At 40.6% G+C, this 20,478-nt stretch overlaps 1 protein-coding gene across 4 annotated transcripts in view; it reads left to right on the forward strand.

Annotated features, from left to right (window-relative positions):
• HOOK3 (hook microtubule tethering protein 3) overlaps positions 1-20,478 on the forward strand; it is a 1,476,018-nt gene that overhangs the window by 718,787 nt on the left and 736,753 nt on the right. For all 4 annotated transcript variants that reach the window (XM_085636641.1, XM_085636638.1, XM_085636639.1 and 1 more), the window contains one exon: positions 16,769-16,970. In XM_085636641.1, the coding sequence (XP_085492767.1) occupies positions 16,769-16,970 (202 nt within the window). The remainder of the gene's footprint in view (positions 1-16,768; positions 16,971-20,478) is intronic.

Below are 20,478 nucleotides of genomic sequence, written 5' to 3' on the forward strand. Positions count from 1 at the left end.
TTTTGGTGAGAGAAGTGATCGGGAAGATCTGCTTGGATGGACTATGTTACTAGCATCCCATATCAACAAACGTTGTCCTTGTCCTACTCAACGCCGGGAAACCCTGTTGAGTAGCTGTGCACTTTATATCTTTTAAATAAATAAATATCTGAGTGCCATTATGAGATGTAAAGAAGCATGCATAGAAAGTACCTAATTGGGACCTGTGGTACTGGATTAGAGTGCAGTCCTTCAAGTGGCCTGCTTTATCTATCCGATCGCTTCAGGTATCCCATGTCTGTTCAGCTGATAATGACTGGTTGGGGGCTGGTACAGTAGTGAGCGATGGATCCAGAGTCAGCTGCTCTGGCCACTGCGCCCACCCCTCCCTCACGATTGCGCGGTTTTATTTCTGTGAGCTGTAAAACTGTAGGTTCTCATTGATGCACATAAGTGTGCTACAGATTAGAAACGATATACGTTGTTGAGGCATTATTGTAGGTCAGAAGTAGGCACTGGCTTTTGCATACAGAACATTTTCCAATGAAATGGCAGCAAAATGCCAACATGCAGTTTTACTAATAAAACAATATAGCGTACAAACAATGTGTGGAAATGTGGTTTCAGCAAATATGTATAATTTGAACATTACCAAGTAAAGTGGCTTGATTGGTTTGATCCTATTACAACTCTGTTTCCAGCACACTTCAGAATTACAAACAAGTGGCCCATTTATGGTTACCTAACTGCTGATATGTTTTGAAACATTTGCAAAGTTTATTTACATGTATTTAAACGTTGTTGTGTGTTACAAATAAACTGACAGCTTACAGCCTTTGTTTTCACATGCCCTTTACCACCTCAACGAGATTGCCAACTAGCCCACTTTACTATTCTGTCTTTGACTGCAAAGTTCGGGAATTTTGTAAACACCAGTCCACATGTTTAAGGAATAGGCAGAAATTTGTCTGAAGATGCAACCTGACATTTGCCTTCTACACTTAAACACTTAGCATTTGTGACCAGCAAAAAACAAAATGGGATTCCCCCTTTCACTGCCATTGGTAATCTCTAGCCTTTGTTCTTCACTATTTTTCCACCATGCTGATCCGTTCAGATGTCCACCTCTATGCTTTTCCCTTCATCCCGGGATTCAGAGCTCATGCACTTGATCTGTGAGGTCCTCGCTACGAACACTGCCCAACAGGGTAGGAATTGCAAGTTTATTGTTTGACGTGGAATTATTAAAATTAAGACAACCAAGAAGGACTCACCCTGCATCCAGGACTGGTGATCCCATTTAGATAACATTATCTGGACAGTGCTCCATAATCCTGAAAGCTGTAATGTTTCTAACCCCTAGAAGGTGTCTGTGTGTTTACGTGCTCAGGAAAAAAACAATCCCTGAACCAGTATTGTCTGTAACATCTAGGGCTGGAAACTTGCTGCTACCACCATTATTTATACCACATAATATTTTTAAGATATTTTTAAAGTGTTAGCTCTAATTAAGTGGTACCATTGGCTGGAAGTCATATTATTGTGAGTAATGATATTGTTCTGTATCTGGCTTAATGTTCATCAAACCCCCTCATGAGCTAGGCCTTGACTTCTCGAGCATCAAGCCTATAAGAGTCAAGGAGGAACTGGAGGCACAACTAGCAGCTTAAAAACAAGTATTGAGTATCCTGATCAACAGGGAACACATGCTCTCTTACCAACAATTAACAAAGTGGTCCCAGTGACGTCAATAAGGCTGAAAATGGCCTCCCAGCAGCAATATGGTCCAGTTTGATATTTCTGAGAGTGTACTGTTACTCTCCCAATAGAAATGTCTGTCCACTTAAAAAATCCGGTGCAGTTAGTTTATGTGGTAGGTAATAATGGAATTCACCTTATCTCTGGCTGCTCCCAAAGATGGCAGATAATGGTATCAGTGGCAATGGGAGATAAAGTAGTGTGCCTGGATCATGTAGTCCTGGCCAATGGGTAGGTAAAAAAGCCCTGACCTGATTACTTCATTTGCCTCTGGTGCGCATCTCTCCTCTTTTTGGCTGCCATAACCATAATGATGCAGTGAGTATTTTAAAGTCATGAATAACATCATCTTAATTGCCGAACAGGCAGTTAGAAAAGAAGGTGGCAGATGGCAGAGTGAATAGGATAGCAGTAACTCTTTCCTGCTCACTACACACTTAAAACAAGCATTTGCAATGCAAATGGTCTCGCCTTTGGGACCTTATATGTATTTAGCTATGCAGCACGGTGCAGAGACAGAATATCGAGTACAAAATATCGAGTTGCACAAATATTGAGTCCTTAATATTGTGGGTCAGAAATATCGACAGCAAGAATATCGTGGTCAAGAATATCGATTTAAGGTAAGTAATATTGATTTTAAAAATATCGAAGTGTTTAATATGGTTTGCAAAAATATTGTTAAAAATTTCGTTTTTTTATTATTGTGTTGGTATATATTTTGTATGTATTTGATGTATTGTTTTGTATAAGAATTCTTGTAATTTGAATGTTTTTTTTTTAGTTATTTGAATTTTACGCTTTTACTTCTGTAGCGGGTTGTTTGTTTTTTGGGGAATAGGGTGGGAAGTAATTTAATTTTTTTTTTTAATTGTGTGCATTTAATTTTGTAGCGGGTTGTGGGTTTATAGGGGAATAGGGTGGGAAGTAATTTAATTACATTAAATTAATTGATTAATTTTTATCAATATTTGTTTAAATGAAATGTTATAGTGTTAAATGTGTAAAGTAATCTATTATTAATTGTTAATTGGTTATTAGTTTTCATTATTTAATTGGTAATTATGGTAATTGTGTAATTAATTTTAGATGTGTTGTGGTGTGTATAGATGTAAAGGGCGGAAAGTAATTTATTTTTAATTGATGAATTAATAATTGTTAGTTAATTTTAATAAATTTATTGGTAATTAATTATGGTAATTATGTAATTAATTTTTGGTACGTGTTGTGCTTTTTATAGTAGTAAAGGGTGGGAACTAATTTGTGTTTAATTATAGATATTTGTTAATGTTAATTATTTGATATTTATTTTGGGTCATTTTTTGTGTTTTTACTTTTAAAGGGGTAAAAGGTGCGTATTAAATGACTTTTAATTATTTAAATATTAGTTGTTAATAGTTATAGTTTTTCTCTTAAAAATATTTGTGTTTTATTATGTTATAGTTTAATTTAGGTGTGTGTTGTGGATATTATAGTGTTAAAGTATGTGGACTCAATAAATGTTATTTTTTTTATTAATAAGATTTTTAAATTGTTTAATAATTATGTTAATTATGGAAATACATTTAATTAAAAATGTTGAAGTGTTTTGTTGGTGTGGTGTTATTGGGTAGGAAATAAAAGAAATGCATTTGTTATAAATATATTTTTGTTAATATTTGCTACTTTTAATTTTTTGTTTATAAATGTATTTAATAATTTATTTTATATATTAGGTGTAGGTTTTTGTTATATGTAATTAATATTGTTATTTTTATATGTTTAATTTTAAAATATTTATTTTTGATTTTAAAAATTTTGTAATATTTTCAGGTGTTTTTCAGTTTAAGTATTATTAGTAATTTTACCCCTCCGCTATCCAACATTTTCCCTACTATTGCATTCACTGGAGTTGGAATAGTAAATGTAATTTTGCAGCGTGAATCTTTTCTGGATTCACATGCTGTGCATTATTTCCCCATCTAGTGGTTGGATCCGGGATTGTAGTATTTCTATTTATTTTGTTTTGTTCTGTTGGTCGGCGTTGACATACCACCATTTGGTGTCCTTCTGTGACGATGACGTGCTTCCTCCAGAAACTCCGACCTTTGGTCGCCAACTTCAGATTCTTTTTCTGCTTGTGGGTCTGTATCAATATGGAAGGAGCTCCGGAGGATTGGAGAGAGAATCGACAAACAATCGACAAAAACAGGAGAAAAAGTTCTTTAGCGTACAGGGCTTTGATCTTAGGAGCCGGAGCACGACGAAGAGGGAAAAGCAAAACTTCGACGACACACGAAGAATGCACATGCAGGGGACTCCCTGTGCGCGGTAATAGACAAGACACCGTTCAAGTTCTGTGACAATTGTCATCACAAATACGCACAAAAGCATCTGCATCCAGTCTGCAACCTTTACCTGCCGCTGGATCACCGAAGCGACGACTGCAACGCATGCTCAGCTTTCAGGTAAGAGAGAGGCAGAGAAGAGCCAACTATAACATGCAGGGTCAAGGCCTGCCACCATCGCTTTGAGACCTGGGCCTCTCCAGCGAAGAGTAGAACGTCACAAACGGGCCTGAAGTCGAAGAGGGCACAGACGTCCCAGTCGTAGAGGTCGAGAAGAAAACTCCAAAGGAGGTAAGAGAACCATCGACCTCAAAAAAGATAGGCGTGTAACGCAGAAGTGACTCAAAGTCTTCAAAAGGAGCCTCGGCGTCGGAACACTCGACCACAAGCGTGTCCAAGGAAAAACAAACCGTTGGTTCCTTAGACAAGGACTTCGAGACTGCAACGACCCTCAAAAAAATCAAAGACATTGATAGACAGTCACGAAAAAGACGCTTCGTGGAAAAGAGAGCGGTCAAAACAGGCTTTGACAGCTGCATCGGCGTAGTCAACCTCAAAAAGAAAAGTGGAAAGTCTTGACGTTGAAACTCACGCATCTGAGAAGCAAAAAAGAAGAGACTCAAAGCAGAAATGGCAAGTATCTTGCAGCACAAGAAAGATTTTGATGAAAAAATGAAACAATTTAAGATTCCGACTAATTTTTCGACCGACGTTGAAAAGGAGGTTGAGGAATTACAGCCGCCAACAACTTCTGAACCACTCAGAGAAAAAGAAGAAGAGGACTTCTTCAAAGATGAGGGAGAGGAAGAGGAGCAAACCTACGTGGGTTCGGTGACCTCGGAGGCTCAAGACCTGCAATGGCAGGATCTCGACGCCAAATCACCAGATGTGGTAGATACATATCCATTGAGGCCTTCACCACCAGACAGCATTGGAATGTATAACCAAATCATAAAGAAAGCATCAGACACTTATGGAATGCAATTGGAGGAAGAAAAACCCCAATCGTGTTTTCTATTAGAAACCTAACTGCCTACCCCAACAAGGAGCCAATTCCTTCCCATGTTGCCAAGTGTATTGGATCAAAGTAAGGAAGCATTTAAAGAGCCTGCCACATGCAAGGCGGTCACACCAAGAGGAGAGAAAAAATACAAGCGTTCCTCTAAGGACCCTATGTACATCAAGGGTTCAGTGCTAACCGACTCAATTATAACTTCCACTGCTCAGAAAGGAGCTAATGTTGACCCACCACCAGACAAAGACAGCAAAAGGAGGGATCTCATGAGGAGAAAGGTCAAGAGAAGTGCAGCAATTCAGTGGCGCATAGCAAATTCAAATGCATTGATCAACAGGCATGCATATCAACATTGGGAGGAGATAGGAGAACTGCAAAAACACCTAACAGAGCAGTTCCAAAGAAGGGCAAGCCACTTAGTGGAAGAGGGGAAAAACATGGCAAACACGTTTAAAATCAGCCCTGGACGCTGCTAAAAAATCAAGCAGACAAATGGTGATCAGTATCACCGAAAGAAGACATGCATGGCTGCAAATCTCAGGTTTCAAGCCAGAGGTGCAAAACAACATTCTAAACTTACCGTTCAACGGTGAAGAACTGTTTATAAGTGTAGTTGACGTAAAATTAAACAAATTAAAGAAAGACCATGAAACAGCAAGGTTTATGGGTGCACTACAATTCAGAGGCATGCATAGAGGCACTCCCTCATGGAGACCAGCGGGCAGAGGTAATCACCAACCTACAACCTTGCAACAAGCTTTTCAACAAACTTACCAAGGAGTAAGCTAGGGACAACAACAGGGACAGCAGCAAATTTGGCAATACCAACACAGAAGGCAATCATGATGATGGCACCATCGGGGAAGAGGCCAGCCGCAACGAGGGGGACCTCAAACCACAACCGAGTGACTGCACCCCAAAGCTTGTGCACCCTCCAACGACATCACAGAGTGTGCTGCAGAAAAGAAAGACAATACAAAACCAAAAGCCTATAAGCAAACAGTTCCTCCAACATGTTACACCCGTAGGAGGCAGGTTAACATACTTCCTCCAATAGTGGAAGAAAATCCCTTCAGATAAATTGATATTAAACATGATACAGTACGGCTACTGCATAAAACGGGCAAAGCAACCTCCAAACAAAAAACCAAACAAGAAGATACAAAAAAAAAAAACAAGAAGATACATCAAAAAAAATAATTATCTTAATTATTCCAAGAGGTGCAAGAACTTCAAAACAAAGATGCGATAGAGTAGGTACCACACAAGGAAAGGAACAAGGGCATTTACGCCACATACTTCCTCATTCCAAAGGTAGACAGAACTTTATGCCCAATACTAGACCTAAGGTTCCTCCACAAATTCATTAAGACTCAAAGTTTCAAAATGACAAGAGGTAACACCTCCGCTGCAAAGAGGAGACTACATGACAACCATAGACTTAAAGGATGCATACTTGCACATTCCCATGAACAAAAGACACAAGGGTGTATTAAGATTTGTGGTCAACAACACACACTACCAATTCAAGGTGCTAGCTTTCGGACTAAAATCAGCACCAAGAGTCTTCACAAAATGCCTAGCTGCAGTAGCCACTCATCTGAGAAGACAAGGAATTCATGTTTACCTGCACCTAGATGACTGGTTAGTAAGAGCAAGCTCCTACAATCTCTGCAAACAACATATACAGCAAGTAATTGAAAAACACTAGTTCAACTCAGTTTCTCAATACACTGGAACAAATCGTCACCAGGACAAAAAAAGGTGTTCTTGGGGGCAGAAGTCAACACAATATTAGGAAAAGTATTCCCAAGCAAGAAAAGAACATTAGCAGTGCTGAAGGAGACCCATCTATACCACAGCAGGCAGGCTCTGACAGTGAGGACAGTGGGTAAACTGCTAGGAATGATGGCTTCATGCATTCATTTAATCCCCAACATTCGACTACACATGAGACCATTCAAGGAATGGCTTCAGGAGCAGTGGTCACAGGCAACAGGGAGTTGGGAGGATCTAGTGGTTGTCACACACAGTTCATCAAGTGATGGCATGGTGGAGCAAAACAAACATAGCACAGGGCAGACTTTTCGCACAACCAACTCCAGCAGTGACCATAACAACAGATGCTTCCCAGATAGGATGGGAAGCACACATGAAGAAACTCAAAGTAAGGTGCTTGTGGACGCAACAGGATTCAGTAAAGCACATCAATTTCCTGGAGTTACAGAAAGTGTTCCAAGCCTTAAAAGCCTTTCAGAAAGAGCTCTACTGTAAAAAGGTGTTCGTACAAACATACAACACAACCACCGTGATTTACATAAACAAGCAAGGAGGGACACAGTCTTTAGCACTCAACTCTAGCTCAACAATTGTGGAGATGGGCAATCACAAAGAGAATAGACATTGTAGCAATACATCTGCCAGGAAATGACAATGTAGAAGCAGAACGACTGAGCAGACAAACTTCAGCATCCCAAGAGTGGGAATTGAATCAATCAGAAATCCACAAAATATTCAAAAATTGGGGAACTCTGCAAAATGACCTATTTGCAACTCCCCACAATGCAAAATGCTAACACTACACATTCAGACAACGTTGCAAACAGTCCCTAGGGAATGCGCTATGGATAGACTGATCAGGGATATTTGTTTATGCTTTTCCCCCAATACCACTACTCCAAAGGGTAATCAGCAAATGCAGAATCAGCCACATGACATTGATTCTCATAGCACCCCAGTGGGCCAGACAGACTTGGTTCTCACAGATAATGGAGATAACTCAAGGGACAATGCACAGGTTTCCAAAAAGGAAAGACCTCTTAACAATGCAAAACGGAAAGGTACTACAACCAGAAAGTCTAAGCCTGGCAGCATGGCTCCTGAGGACTTAGAATTTACTCACCTCAAGCTACCAGAGAGCACAATGGCTGTGCTCAGAGAAGCTAGAAAACCAACAACAAGAAAATGTTACACAGCAAAATGGAAGAGGTACTCTCAATGGTGCCTTAAAGAACTTCTTTAAAAAAAGATCACAAGGGAATCAACAGTTATAAAATACTTAATGCATTTACTACACAATAAACTAAGCTACACAGCTATAAGGGTACAGTAGGCGGCGATTGTAGCGTATACAAGAGGCGTAGCAGGGGAATGTTTTTTCACGTCATACGTAATCAAAAGGTTCCTAGGGGAGCAAAAAGAATAGCACCTCCAAAAAGGATGCCAGCACCCACATGGAACCTCAATATAGTGCTCACACAGCTGATGAAAGCACCATTCAAACCACTCCACATAGCAACGCTACAAATGCTCACACTAAAAACAGCGTTTTTAGTAGCAATTACATCACTAAGTAGAGTAAGTACTAACACTACAAGAGCCCTACTTCCAAATACATAACAGAATTGTCATGAGAACAGATCCGCACTTTATGCCAAATGTGGTATCAAAGTTCCACATAAACCAAACTATACAAATTCCAAGGTTCTTTCTAAAACCAAAGTCTGGAGCAGAAAGAGCATTGCACACTCTTGAAGCCAGAAGGGCAGTCATGTATTACATGGAAAAGACCAAGGAATACAGGAGAACAAAGCAATTCTTTGTATCTTTTGCCAATAGTTTTCTCGGACGACCAGTGACCAAAACTACCATTGCAAGATCCATTGCACAAACCATACAGTAATGCCACAAACAGGCAGGTCAAACATTGCAAGGAGCCCCACGGGCTCACTCAACAAGGAAGAAAGGAGCAACAGTCGCCTTTCTAGCATATACTCCCATTCAAGACATTTGCATAGCAGCAACAGGCTCTTCAGTGCACATGTTCACTAAACATTACTGTGTGGACATTCAAATGAATAAGGAAGCACAAGTAGGACAAAAGGTCTTATAACATATTTTCACAAACCAGCGCTCATCTTCCACCCAACCACCACAGGACTAGCAAACCGCTACAAAGTCTATGCACAGCATGTGAATCCAGAAAAGATTCACGCTTCAAAACGTATAGTTTCTTACCTGTTGGTGTAGTTTTGCAGCTTGAAGAATTTTCTGGATTCACTAGCAAACCCACCCTCCTCCACCAGAAAGATGAGACAGGATGCAAAGAAAAAAAAAAAGAATCCGATGATGGCGACCAATGGTGGGAGCTTAAGGAGGAAGCATGTCGACGTCACAGAAGGACACCAAAGGGTAGTATGTCGACACCCACCAACAACTACAAAAAAAAGAAAAAGAAATAGTACAATTCCGGACTTACCCACTAGATAGCAAAATAATCACCAGCTTGTGAATCCAGAATATTCTTCAAGCTGCAAACCCACAGCGATGCGTAAGAAACTATGTTATTCTGCTATCCAACATTTACCCTAGTTTTGCACTCACTGCAGTGGGAATAGTAATTTTTTCCTCTCCGCTATCCAACACTTACCTTTCTGTTGCTATCATTGGAGAAAGAATTGTCATTTTTACCCCTCAGCTATCCAATGCTTTCCCTACTGTTGCACTCACTGGAGTTAGAATAGTAAATTTAATTATTCCGCTATCCAACACTTTCCCTACTGTTGCACTTTGTAGTGAGCAATGTAAGTTTCTTATTTTTTTTATAGTTTCATGTTTTAATTTATTATAGAATGTTTATTTTAATTTTAAATTATTGGCATATATATATTTTATATATGTACTATTCCCACTGCAGTGGGAATAGTAATTTTTACCCCTCTGCTAGACAACACTTTCCCTACTGTTGCATTTTTTGGAGTGGGAATAGTAATTTTGCCCCTCCGCTATCCAACACTTTCCCTACTGTTGCACTCACTGGAGTGGGAATAATAATTTATTCCTCTCCTCTATCCAACACTTACCATTCTGTTGCTATCACTGGAGAAAGAATAGTAATTTTTACCCCTCCGCTATCCAACACTTTCCCTACTGTTGCACTCACTGGAGTTGGAATAGTAAATTTAATTATTCCGCTATCCAACACTTTCCCTACTGTTGCACTTCAAATAGTGAGAAATTAAGTTTATTTTTTTATTAGTTTCATGTTTTTATTTATTATAGAATTTTTATTTCTATTTTAAATTATTGACATATATATATTTTATTTTTATATACTTTTAAAGTTTAAAAATTAAATAAAGATAAGTTAATAAATTATTCTTAAGTAAATATATGTATACATTTTTATGTTTGTGTTTATATTTTTTAAATTAAGGTTTATATATATAAAATGTATATTACATGTTATTTATTTTGTTAAAAATATTAATATGTACTATATATTTAATTTTATATATATTTTTTTTTACCTCAGTACTTTTGATACAATATTTTTGTATTTACCTGTTAAGGTATTGGAGTCGATATTTGTGCATTCGATTTTTTTTTTCTCGATATTGATGTTTGTTACATTGATATTCTATCAGTGACCCATGCTGCACATTAGCCTGGGTGCTGAAACATCGACTGTTCTTTGACATGGAGGGAAAGTAAGCACCAAACTGCGTGACATGCCAGGTATGGGAACATATGGAGAGAAATATTGCCTTTCAGCGGGAAATGTTATAGTCTAAAGATCTGTTCGTAATATAAAATCATGGCCGTCTGTGGTCTTATCACTGAAAATACTAGATATGAAACAAAAATTGTCTACGGGTGCTCGTGGATGACCATTTCTATGGACTGAAATCTAGAGAATGCTAAAGTGATTATGGTTTTTTACTGACCTCTGCTGGTCGTTTTCTATCAAAAAAGTTAAATAGAGGCAGTTGCCAGAAAAATAAAAAAATAAAAATCCCATAGCAGAAAGCAATTCTTGTATTTTACTGACCTCTACTGGTCGTTTTCTATCAAGACAGTTAAATCGAGGCAGTTGAACAGAAAGAAAAGTTCCTAAGTGGAAGCAGACAAGTCCTACGGCTGATCTCCAGAGCCCACAAAGTACATACACATATAAGTATATACTAAAGTATATACAAGAGGTCTCGAAAGCTCGACCTTAAAAAAAACAAACAAAAAACCTTTGAGCTGATGTATCTGTATACCAATTACTATTAGTAAAATACTCTTTCTAGAAACAAAGTGACTAGAGAACACTGCTGAGGAGCACATATTGGAATACCGGTGCTATGAGTGGAAGGCCCAGAGGCTCTCTGCACTATATACATCTCACCTCAACAGCAACATAGGAAATTTAGAGAGGAGAAAACTGGAGACAAGGAGGAGGCACACAATAAATAGGGAAAGAACATGGTGAAAGCAGTGAAAACAAGAGAAAAGCAAGGAGGAGGCACAAACAAGGGAAGCAGTGAAAACTAGAGAAAAGCACTTATCCCTTGAAGTTGATTGTATTAAGCACTTGTAAAGCGCACTGTCGCCCAAAGGGTATCCTGGCGCTGTCAAACATGTGCTCAAATCAGATGTAGATGAATATACGGCCGCGAGCAGATTGATCGAGGCAGGCTTATTATGGGATAGTTCAATCCCTGGGAAAGAGCCAGGTTTTGGCTCCTTTCCTAAACTGCATCAGATCTTCTGACTGTCTGATATTAGTAGGTAGTCTGTTCCAATACCTTGCTGCCGCAATGCTGAAAGCTCCCCCACCTGATTTTACCTTTCTGAATTTGGGCACCTTAATCAGATTGGCCGAGGATGAGCGTAAACTCTGGGTGGGGACATACCATGCGAATTTGTATTGCATGGGTTTGGGTCCATTACCGTGCAGAGCCTTGAACACCAGGCAGAGGGATTTAAACGTAATCCTTTCTGACACTGGAAGCCAACGTAGCTCTGCCAGCGTTCGCAAGGAGGATGAGTATCTTGGTCTTGATAAAGCCAGCTTGGCCGCCATTGTCTGGACCCTCTGCAGTCTCTCAATTAAGTACTTTGGAGACTCTTGACAGCAGTTTGTTACCGTAGTCTAGTCTACTCAAGATTGCGCTTCTGACTACCAGTGCTCTGGCCTGTGAGGGTAGCATCGGTAGGATCTTTCGGAGTACCCTGATGAGGGCAAAGCAGCATCCAGCAGTATTGTTGGTCTGGGTTTCCAGGCTCAGTTTGTCATCGAACACCACTCCTAAATTACGCACCGTCTCTGAAGGTCTTAAAGGAATATCAGTCGGTATAGGCTAGAAATCATTTGGTAGTAGGTGAGGAACTTTACCTGCTGCGCAGCACAGGATCTCTGTCTTGTCTGCGTTAAATTGAAGAGAATTTTCTCTCGGCCAGTTTGATGCATCTTTCATGCAGGTGTGGAAATCTTCCAGGGCAGTAAATTGGTCTCCCTCCAATGACAGGATAAGCTGCATGTCATCTGCGTAATTAATAAGGCTAACGTTGTGAGCTTTAATGTCAGCAAACAATGGTCTCAAATAGGCGTTAAATAATATCGGGCTGATAGCAGACCCCTGAGGAACACCATGTGGATTGTTAGGGAACGCACATTGAAACGGTAAAAGAGCCACTGCCTGTCGTCTATTGGAGAGGTACGATTGGAACCATTTCCATGCTGTCCCTATTCCCTTAAGCCTGGCTAAAAGTATCTCATGGTTAACAGTGTCAAAAGAGGCGGACAGGTCAAGCAGAATCAGTATTGCTGACTGCCCCCTGTCAGTCCGCATTCGAAGATCGTCCAACACGGTTACCAGAGCCGTCTTCGTTCCATGCCCTGGGCGGAAGCCGAATTGCACATCTTCCAGTATATCGTTAGTTTCCAGAAACTGGGAGAGTGCCTTACTGACCACCCGCTCTATGATCTTTATTGGGAAGGGCAACAGGGAGATAGGTCTATAATTCTTAGGGCATGCTGGGTCCAGTGTTGCTTTCTTCAGCAAAGGTGTCACCACCGCTTGTTTCCAGCGGTCCAGCACTGACCCACTGGACAGTGATTGATTAAAGATTTGTCTAGTAATCGGAAATAACTCCAAGGTCAGCTCTTTCCAGATTCTATGTGGTAATGGGTCCAACGGCGAGCCTGGGGAAATACCTAGTGCTACTGTGTTGAACTCCTCCATGGATGGCGGCTCAAAGTAATCTAGGCGATGGGATTTTTCCCCCATGCTTTCTCTTTCCTCTCCCTGAGGTGCTTTTATTGCCTCTATCTCAGCATTTCCCTCGGTGCATGTCCTACTTGCCCTGAAACCATCAAGAATATTGGTGATCTTTTCCTCGAAAAAGATCGCAAGGTTATTACAGAGATCCCATGAAGGTTGCGTATTATTTTTAGTGCACCCTGGATTGGCGATATCCCCCACTATTTTAAAGATACTTCTGGCACTATTTGAGGCCCTTAAGATCAGATATGCAAAGTACTCTGCTTTTATTCTGCCAATTTCTCTCTTATAGTGAGCTATTGCCTCTTTCCAGACGGTTTTGTCCTCCTCTAGGTATCCCTTTCTCCATTTTCTTTCTTCTGACTTACAACTCATCTTTAAGGATCTGAGTATTTCGTTGTACCAAGGTGCGGAAGGTCGCCCTTTTTCCTATAATCCTGTAGAGGAGCAACCAGGTCTAACCTAGTGTTTATATGTTCGCAAAAGGTCTCATAGTTTTCCTCTACCTGCCTCTCTCCGTCAAAAGTTTCCTCCATAGAAAATACCGGAGAGAGCTTTGCTCTTTGCAAAAGTCCCTTCCAGTCCCTAACTTGACACTTCCTCGCGCCCATGATGTCGGGGTTATTCTTTTTCGGGTTATATACCCGAAGTTTTATCAGGTGGTGGTCGGACCAATGTATCAGCAAAGTGTCTACCCTCCAATAGCTTGTTCTTCTGCAAAAATTAGGTCTAATATGTGCCCTCCCTTGTGTGTAGGTTCAGTGACCTGTTGTATTAAGTTTAGGTTCTTACAGGAGTTGATAAGACTATTGTAATTTGAATCCAGACTCCCTTTACACCATAAGTTAAAATCCCCCATGATAAATAATCTGGAATGTGATTGCAGGGGGTAATGGAGCCCGTGGATGACTCAGTGATCTGGTTCTTCTGGGACTGGGTGACACTGCTGGCACACAACGTCGCTCTTCCAAAAGTGCAGAAAACTGAAATGTGTTTCTGCACGCCCAAAAGTAAACCCATTAAAGCTGTTCTCATTGGCCCCAGTGGAGAAGCGGGCACTAGGATTGGCTAATGGCTCTCAAGCTAATCCTAGGTAGTTTGGATTTGGGACAAATAGCACCCACTAAAGAAATTATCACAGACCACGGACAGAAGGACATAATTACGGACTGTTGGTCACCCTAGCTAGTACCATGGTTCTTCGTGATATGAAACTTCTAATTCCGTTACTCTTTTTTCTCTAGTCTCTTTTCTTTGCAGGCCTGTCTTTTTTCTTCACATGTTTTTCTTCATTTACCCTTCTTCTTTTTATTCATTTTGCCTTGTCCTCCCATGGCAGGTGCAGCCTTGGTCAGTAAGTGTGTCGATGTGATTTAAGGGTGTTTTTTCACTTTCAAAGGCAATGTGGAATTTTAGCTCAGGTTTAAATTGCTATATGGTGTTACTGTGAAGAGTAATCAACTAAAGTATATATTTTGTTACCTTACGCAAGATAATATTTTTTGATGGTCACATAGGAAGGAAGTACGATTGGATTAGCTGTGGCTTTTGTTCCTCAGTTTCTTTCCTTGATCCTGTACGTTTTCAGTATTGTGGGAAGAGGGGGAAGAATGTGCATGTCAAGTTGAACATGCAAAGCTTCCCATAGCGACTTATGGAGAGCATTTTGTAGGTCTTCTTTTTCCAGATTTTCCAGCTCTCCTAAAAGTCAAACTTTAGTGTGTCGATCTTTCTCCATGTCGGTGTTCTTTCCTGACTACCTAGCCAACTGTGGAGGACTTTATTGACCAACTCATGCCTGTTTTATTTAGAGATTTCCTAAGATTCTCTCTCCTGATATATTTTCATAAATTATTGCTTTTCATAGTCTTCTCATCCAGATGAAAGCATTAATTTGATGGCCATGTATTTGTGAAATTGTGTCTTCAAATGCCTCCAAGGTCACCGTAGTCATTGTCTGGTTTTGGAGTAACTGGGACTTAGACTTAGCTGAATGTTTAACAACCTCTGTGTAAAAAAAAGAATTTCCTTGTCCTGAAACAAAGTCCATTGAATCTGTCTCATATACTTGATTAATAGTGTTTTCATTTCAGGTTTTTTAGCTGTGAAGTTGTTCGACTCCAGTGTTAGTTTAGTGCACTAGGATTACTTTGAGGAAGCTTGCCCACAAAGCTACGGCTTTGAGACGGCTTGGCTGCAGAGGGACATAAGGAACATTTATATTTCCTTTTCGGGAAGCGGCCTAGTGAGCTTTGTGCAAAGGAACATAAATGTATTCTTCGGAGTATTGTATTGTGGCTGTTTCCCTTTGTTCTTTGTGTGATTGAGAAATCATTCATGCAGCAGGTACACAAGACCCTAATTTGGTGAGAGGATGTAGCCTTACGGCTAGAGCGGTCTACCTCGAAGCCGGGAACCGGTTCGATTCTTGGCAAGGGTGCTCAACATCCCCTGATTCTGGGCAAATTACTTTATCTCCCTGTGCCGAACACAAAAAAAAATTGAATGTGTCCTTCTGTAACGAAACTGGTGCTTTTGTAAAGTGCTCGGATACCTGATTTGTCGGGTCTACTTTGCTGCTATATAAAAAATAAAAATGAAAATAATTCTCTCCCTCCTACATCGTATCTCATAGGGTAGCTCTTAGCACTTGAATTTGGACACACTGCCTGGTATTTCAGATATGTACACACAAAGATTTTTGGCAACCTGCTAGTTATCTTTGTGCCTGCAGTTCTCTGCCACCGACTCCTTCCTCCAGGTATCAGAACACAAGTTCAGCTTTCGCTAGGTATTCAACAACTTTGCTCTTATTTTCATCCACTATGTACTTTCCTACCATATCTCCTTTTTTATCAGTAGCTTTGGATAGAGATGTGACCAAGATCCCAGGTGTTTCTAAGGTACATATCAGCTGCTGTTTTCGCAGTTTACCACCAACTACTACAAAGCAGATGTGAGTAGTTATGTAATAGAACCTGCAGGTAGTTGCGATTCACATTGCATGCACTACAGAGTATTTAAAAAAAACATTTTTTAATGTGTTTTATTTTAAGGGTAATAAACGCATTGTTTGGACCGTTGTATCACCATCTACTGAGTGGTGTCCGGGTACACCTAGTTACCTGGTGGATTGCATTCTCTTCAAGTAACAAAAGAGCTCTCTACATCAGGAAAAGAGTACAGGATCAGAGATGTGGCAAAATCTACTACCGTGGTTTAGCCCAGCTTTGTATAAGCTACTGTATACACAGTATCACTTTCATGGATTCTTGCCCCAGGTGACAACCAAACTCTCACTTATGAGATGATCATCAAGAGTAATTTATCACGTTTATAGTTGGCAACAGTGCCATACATAAAGAGTTTGTCCAACCATTAAATTCAGACATTATAGTGAGTTGTAAACAGGAGTAGCATTGTTTTGATGTTTCCTCTTGGCTAAAGCACGGGAAAATTATGCAGCTTGAAAGTAACCTTAAATCCCTCTGAAGTGTATCCGATTGTAATCATCTCATTTATATTGGGTGTAATAATGTGTTGGACTCCACATAGGTATGCACCTTGTTTGACCATAGTTAAAGTTTTGCAAGTTTTAATGTGCACATGTAGTTATGCAGTTGTTGTCCTTCTTCTAGGCATTCTTCGGATAAGGTTGCAAAGTTAGAAGGCCAAGTGGAGTCTTACAAAAAGAAGCTGGAGGACCTTGGAGATTTACGAAGACAGGTGAAACTCTTGGAAGAAAAAAACACCATGTACATGCAAAACACAGTCAGTCTGGAGGAAGAGCTGAGAAAAGCAAATGCTGCTCGGAGCCAACTTGAAACTTATAAAAGACAGGTACGGTTATGACGTAGCCAAAAATAACATTCCTTTTGCTCAGTAGAAGCATGGTTACTCCTTATGACATAATTTTCTTGAAACATGAGTGAGTGTGGTTGAATATTGGAGAGTTTGAATGATAAAGTGATTAGGTCGATTGAGCTATAGATTTGTTACTTGGTAGTTATTTTAGTATCAGAAAAAAAATGCAAGTCAAAGCTTGAGAGATTGCTGGGAAGAGGCATTAGCTTGTTGCTATGGTCTACCGGCCCCTGTCCCTCCATTTCAAAATGATCTGCGTGGCCCTCTACTTTATCTAGCCTTGCGTCCTCTGCATCTGTAACAGATTCAACCCCAATCATTCCTGCCTCAACAGCCACTATCTTTTGTATTTTTGCCAGCTGTGAAAAAATATTTTCCATTGTGACAATCGTGACCTTGTGGCTTCCGAGCAGCTCCCCAACCATTGAATCACAAGCTCCCTCCATAACCACTCTGATCTCTTTGCGGAGAATGGAGTTGAAGAACTCTTGCTGTCTAGACCTGTTGCTCTATAACTGAACCTCCTGATCTTCACTCTGGGGGCTGGGCCTTAGAAGAGAGGGGCTCGGAGGGACATTGTTCCCTATCCTCAGTCAGGGGTTTTATGCTCATGCTACAAAAGGTATTTTTATATTTCAAAGGATTTCTACCCAGTTCATCCATGGCTGCTATCGCACCTAAAATGAGTCACCTGTTTTTACTTTCTTTGCTACAATTTCTTTTATGTAATAAATGGTCCTTTCGACCTACAGTCTCGACATGAGCCCTGCTTCCTCTGGAGTGCAGTGAGCTGCATTGGCTCCACTGAATGAGAACCACAGGCCACCAGAGTACAAGATGGGCACAGTTAAGCCTGTCACCACAATGGTTGCCTGGAGGCCTGTCCTGCTTCTTAGATGTAGTGCCTGACACCTGTATGTCAGGCATTCCTCTGTTACTGCCAGTGCCCACCACCTTGGGATCCTTCAACAAAACTGAGGGTGGTATCCTGTTCCTCTTAATTTGCGATCAGCTGGGATACAAGTAGATTGATGGTACTAATCATCAAACCATTGATGGCACAGCCCTATAGCTCTCAGCATCTTGTAGATAGTAGCTCAAAGAAGAAGCATTTGTTGTGGCCATCTCCAGGCACCCTCCTCTCGCGCCTAACCCCAAGTCCAAAATTCTTTTTTTTTTTCAACAAGTTGTGATAGCAGTACTGCTTTGAAGAAAGTTGCTCAAATCCTCAGGAAAAGCTCCTCTTATTCCTCTTAATTTCTTTCAGTTGTCTCGTGGGCCCTACAACTCAGCTTCATAGTCCATAAGGCATGCCTAGTTCCAGTAGGTCAACTGTGAATTCATCCAGGAAGGGAGCAATTTTCTTTGTCTCAGTACCTTCTGTACCTTCGACTCGAATTGGTTAAGTTCCGCTGGGGTGCAATTCGTTTTCAATGGCGGGAAACTAATCATGTTTATCACTGTAGGTCAGAAATAGACTTGTGCGAAGGCTCTTGGAGCAAATTCTAGTGAAATGTTTTAGGCAGAACAGGAGACTACTCTCTCCATTACTGTGAGGCAAGCACAAATGGGTTTTTCAGCTAGCAGTGTTGGCTTCTTTCCTCTTTATTCCCCGGAGATTGTCTTCCTTAGAGTGAGTGAAATAGGGTATTTAGAGGATAAACCAGTCAGCCATTGTTAGGGAGATCTAGTCAGCCCTAATACGATTCCTATACTTCCCCCCCTCTCAGTTTACTTGGAAAGTAAATGTGTTTCCTTTCCTGGGATAGTTTTCTCGAGTGCCAGGCACCAAAAATCCAAAATGATAAATTGTATGATCTATACAGTGCTCCCACTTGCCTTTTAGCTTTGATACGGATCTTCCAGTTAAGCTCCCCAAGCATCAAAGAAAATCCTCTCCTTTGAGCCACCATTTGTTCTAGACCTATGTTCTAGACCTATAGCAAGGCATAGCCTCCACTTAGTCTCTGGATATCATCCTCAATGGTGCAACGGTTCTACAGGTTCTATTTAGGCACATATGATCAACATTGCATGTGCCAGTGGGCAAATTCTTCCAATCCTGGTCATTGTGTGGCCTGTCTTTTGAAGTGGCATTTGGAGGACAGGGTCACCCCTCACTTATAGGGTGGTTCCAATCAGAAATATTCATGGGTTTGCAACACAATGCATCTGAGCTCTGAGAGAGTATTTTCATGTTTTGTAATTGCTGTGAGGGTACCCTACCTTCAATTACCTTTTCAGCCTATGTTTCTAATTTTGTTTTGATCAAATTTTCCAATCAGACTTTTCAACTAAATGTCCAATTGCATGTTCTGTGGTAGAAGCAGGAACATACACCATTCCTTTTTTAATGGTGCAGTGTTTGCCCACAAAGTACCTCTAGAGTTGGTAAATATTCTGTCTGTATAGGTTAACTTGAGCTTTTGTGAGAAAGTGCTGCTGGTGGATGGAATTTTGAGGTTCATAAGTAAGTCCAACAAAATATTTTTAATGTCTTGATTTGATACCCTTTTTAGGTCTCGCCTGACTAGCGCATTGATCCTGGACATCAGCGTTCGTCCCGTAGTTACATCAGCAACATGTGACTTCCGCCTCCCCAGCTCAGGAGCAGTGACCTAAGTCTTTCCTCTCTTGCGGTCATTTAGTTTCCCTGAGCTTGATCATGTCTTACTTGAATTATCTCAATTTAATTTGGGTTAGTCTACTTAGACGAAAACACTTATGGGATGCGAACATGACAAGTTTAGCTTTGTTTTGATGTCACCTTAATTTACATTTCATTGTTGTGACGAGAAATGTGGAGTCTGTCGTTCATGTCATTTACTCTTCTGTCTAAGATGTCAGCAGTCACGCATTTGCATATGACTTACCGCAAGCAGAAATTCAACTTACGTTGTTCTCGTTGGAAAACCGGTGTAAAACCCTTGCTCATTGTTTACTATGTGTGAACATTGTAGAAACACTATTGTGCCTATAAATGTCACTCACTAAATGCAGCGCGCTCTGTGATCCAGGCCGCAGTCCGGCGGCCAAACGCGTCATTTGGACTTTGATGTTGTAATAAAAAGTATCTTTCATACCATCTCTACTGGAGGCTGTGCCCGTGTGTTGTGGCACTGCGTGCAAAACTTTTGTTTGGATATTTCAGCAGAGTACGTCTGTCTCTGCATCACAGAACCCCCCTCTTCGTTTCAACGGGGCTACGGTGATTTTCTTCAGTCGTATCTACATGCTATCTCCGAGAGGAGAATGGACTAATCGCTGCCCCCTGTCAACTTGAAAGTTTCTGCTCAACTACTACCGCATTCGAGTTCTAGTTCGAGTTGGAGGACCCGCCTGACATCTCTACACTCGGTGGTGAGTACTGGAAATACTAGACATTTGGCAGGTTTGTAGAGGTGTATTTTCGACTGCTTTGATATTTAGCACTTGCTCCACAAATATCGGCAATTTATTGACCTTGCATTCATACATCATGTCC

Source organism: Triturus cristatus, chromosome 2_1 (genome assembly GCF_964204655.1).
Source record: "Triturus cristatus chromosome 2_1, aTriCri1.1, whole genome shotgun sequence".
Lineage (NCBI taxonomy): Eukaryota > Metazoa > Chordata > Amphibia > Caudata > Salamandridae > Triturus > Triturus cristatus.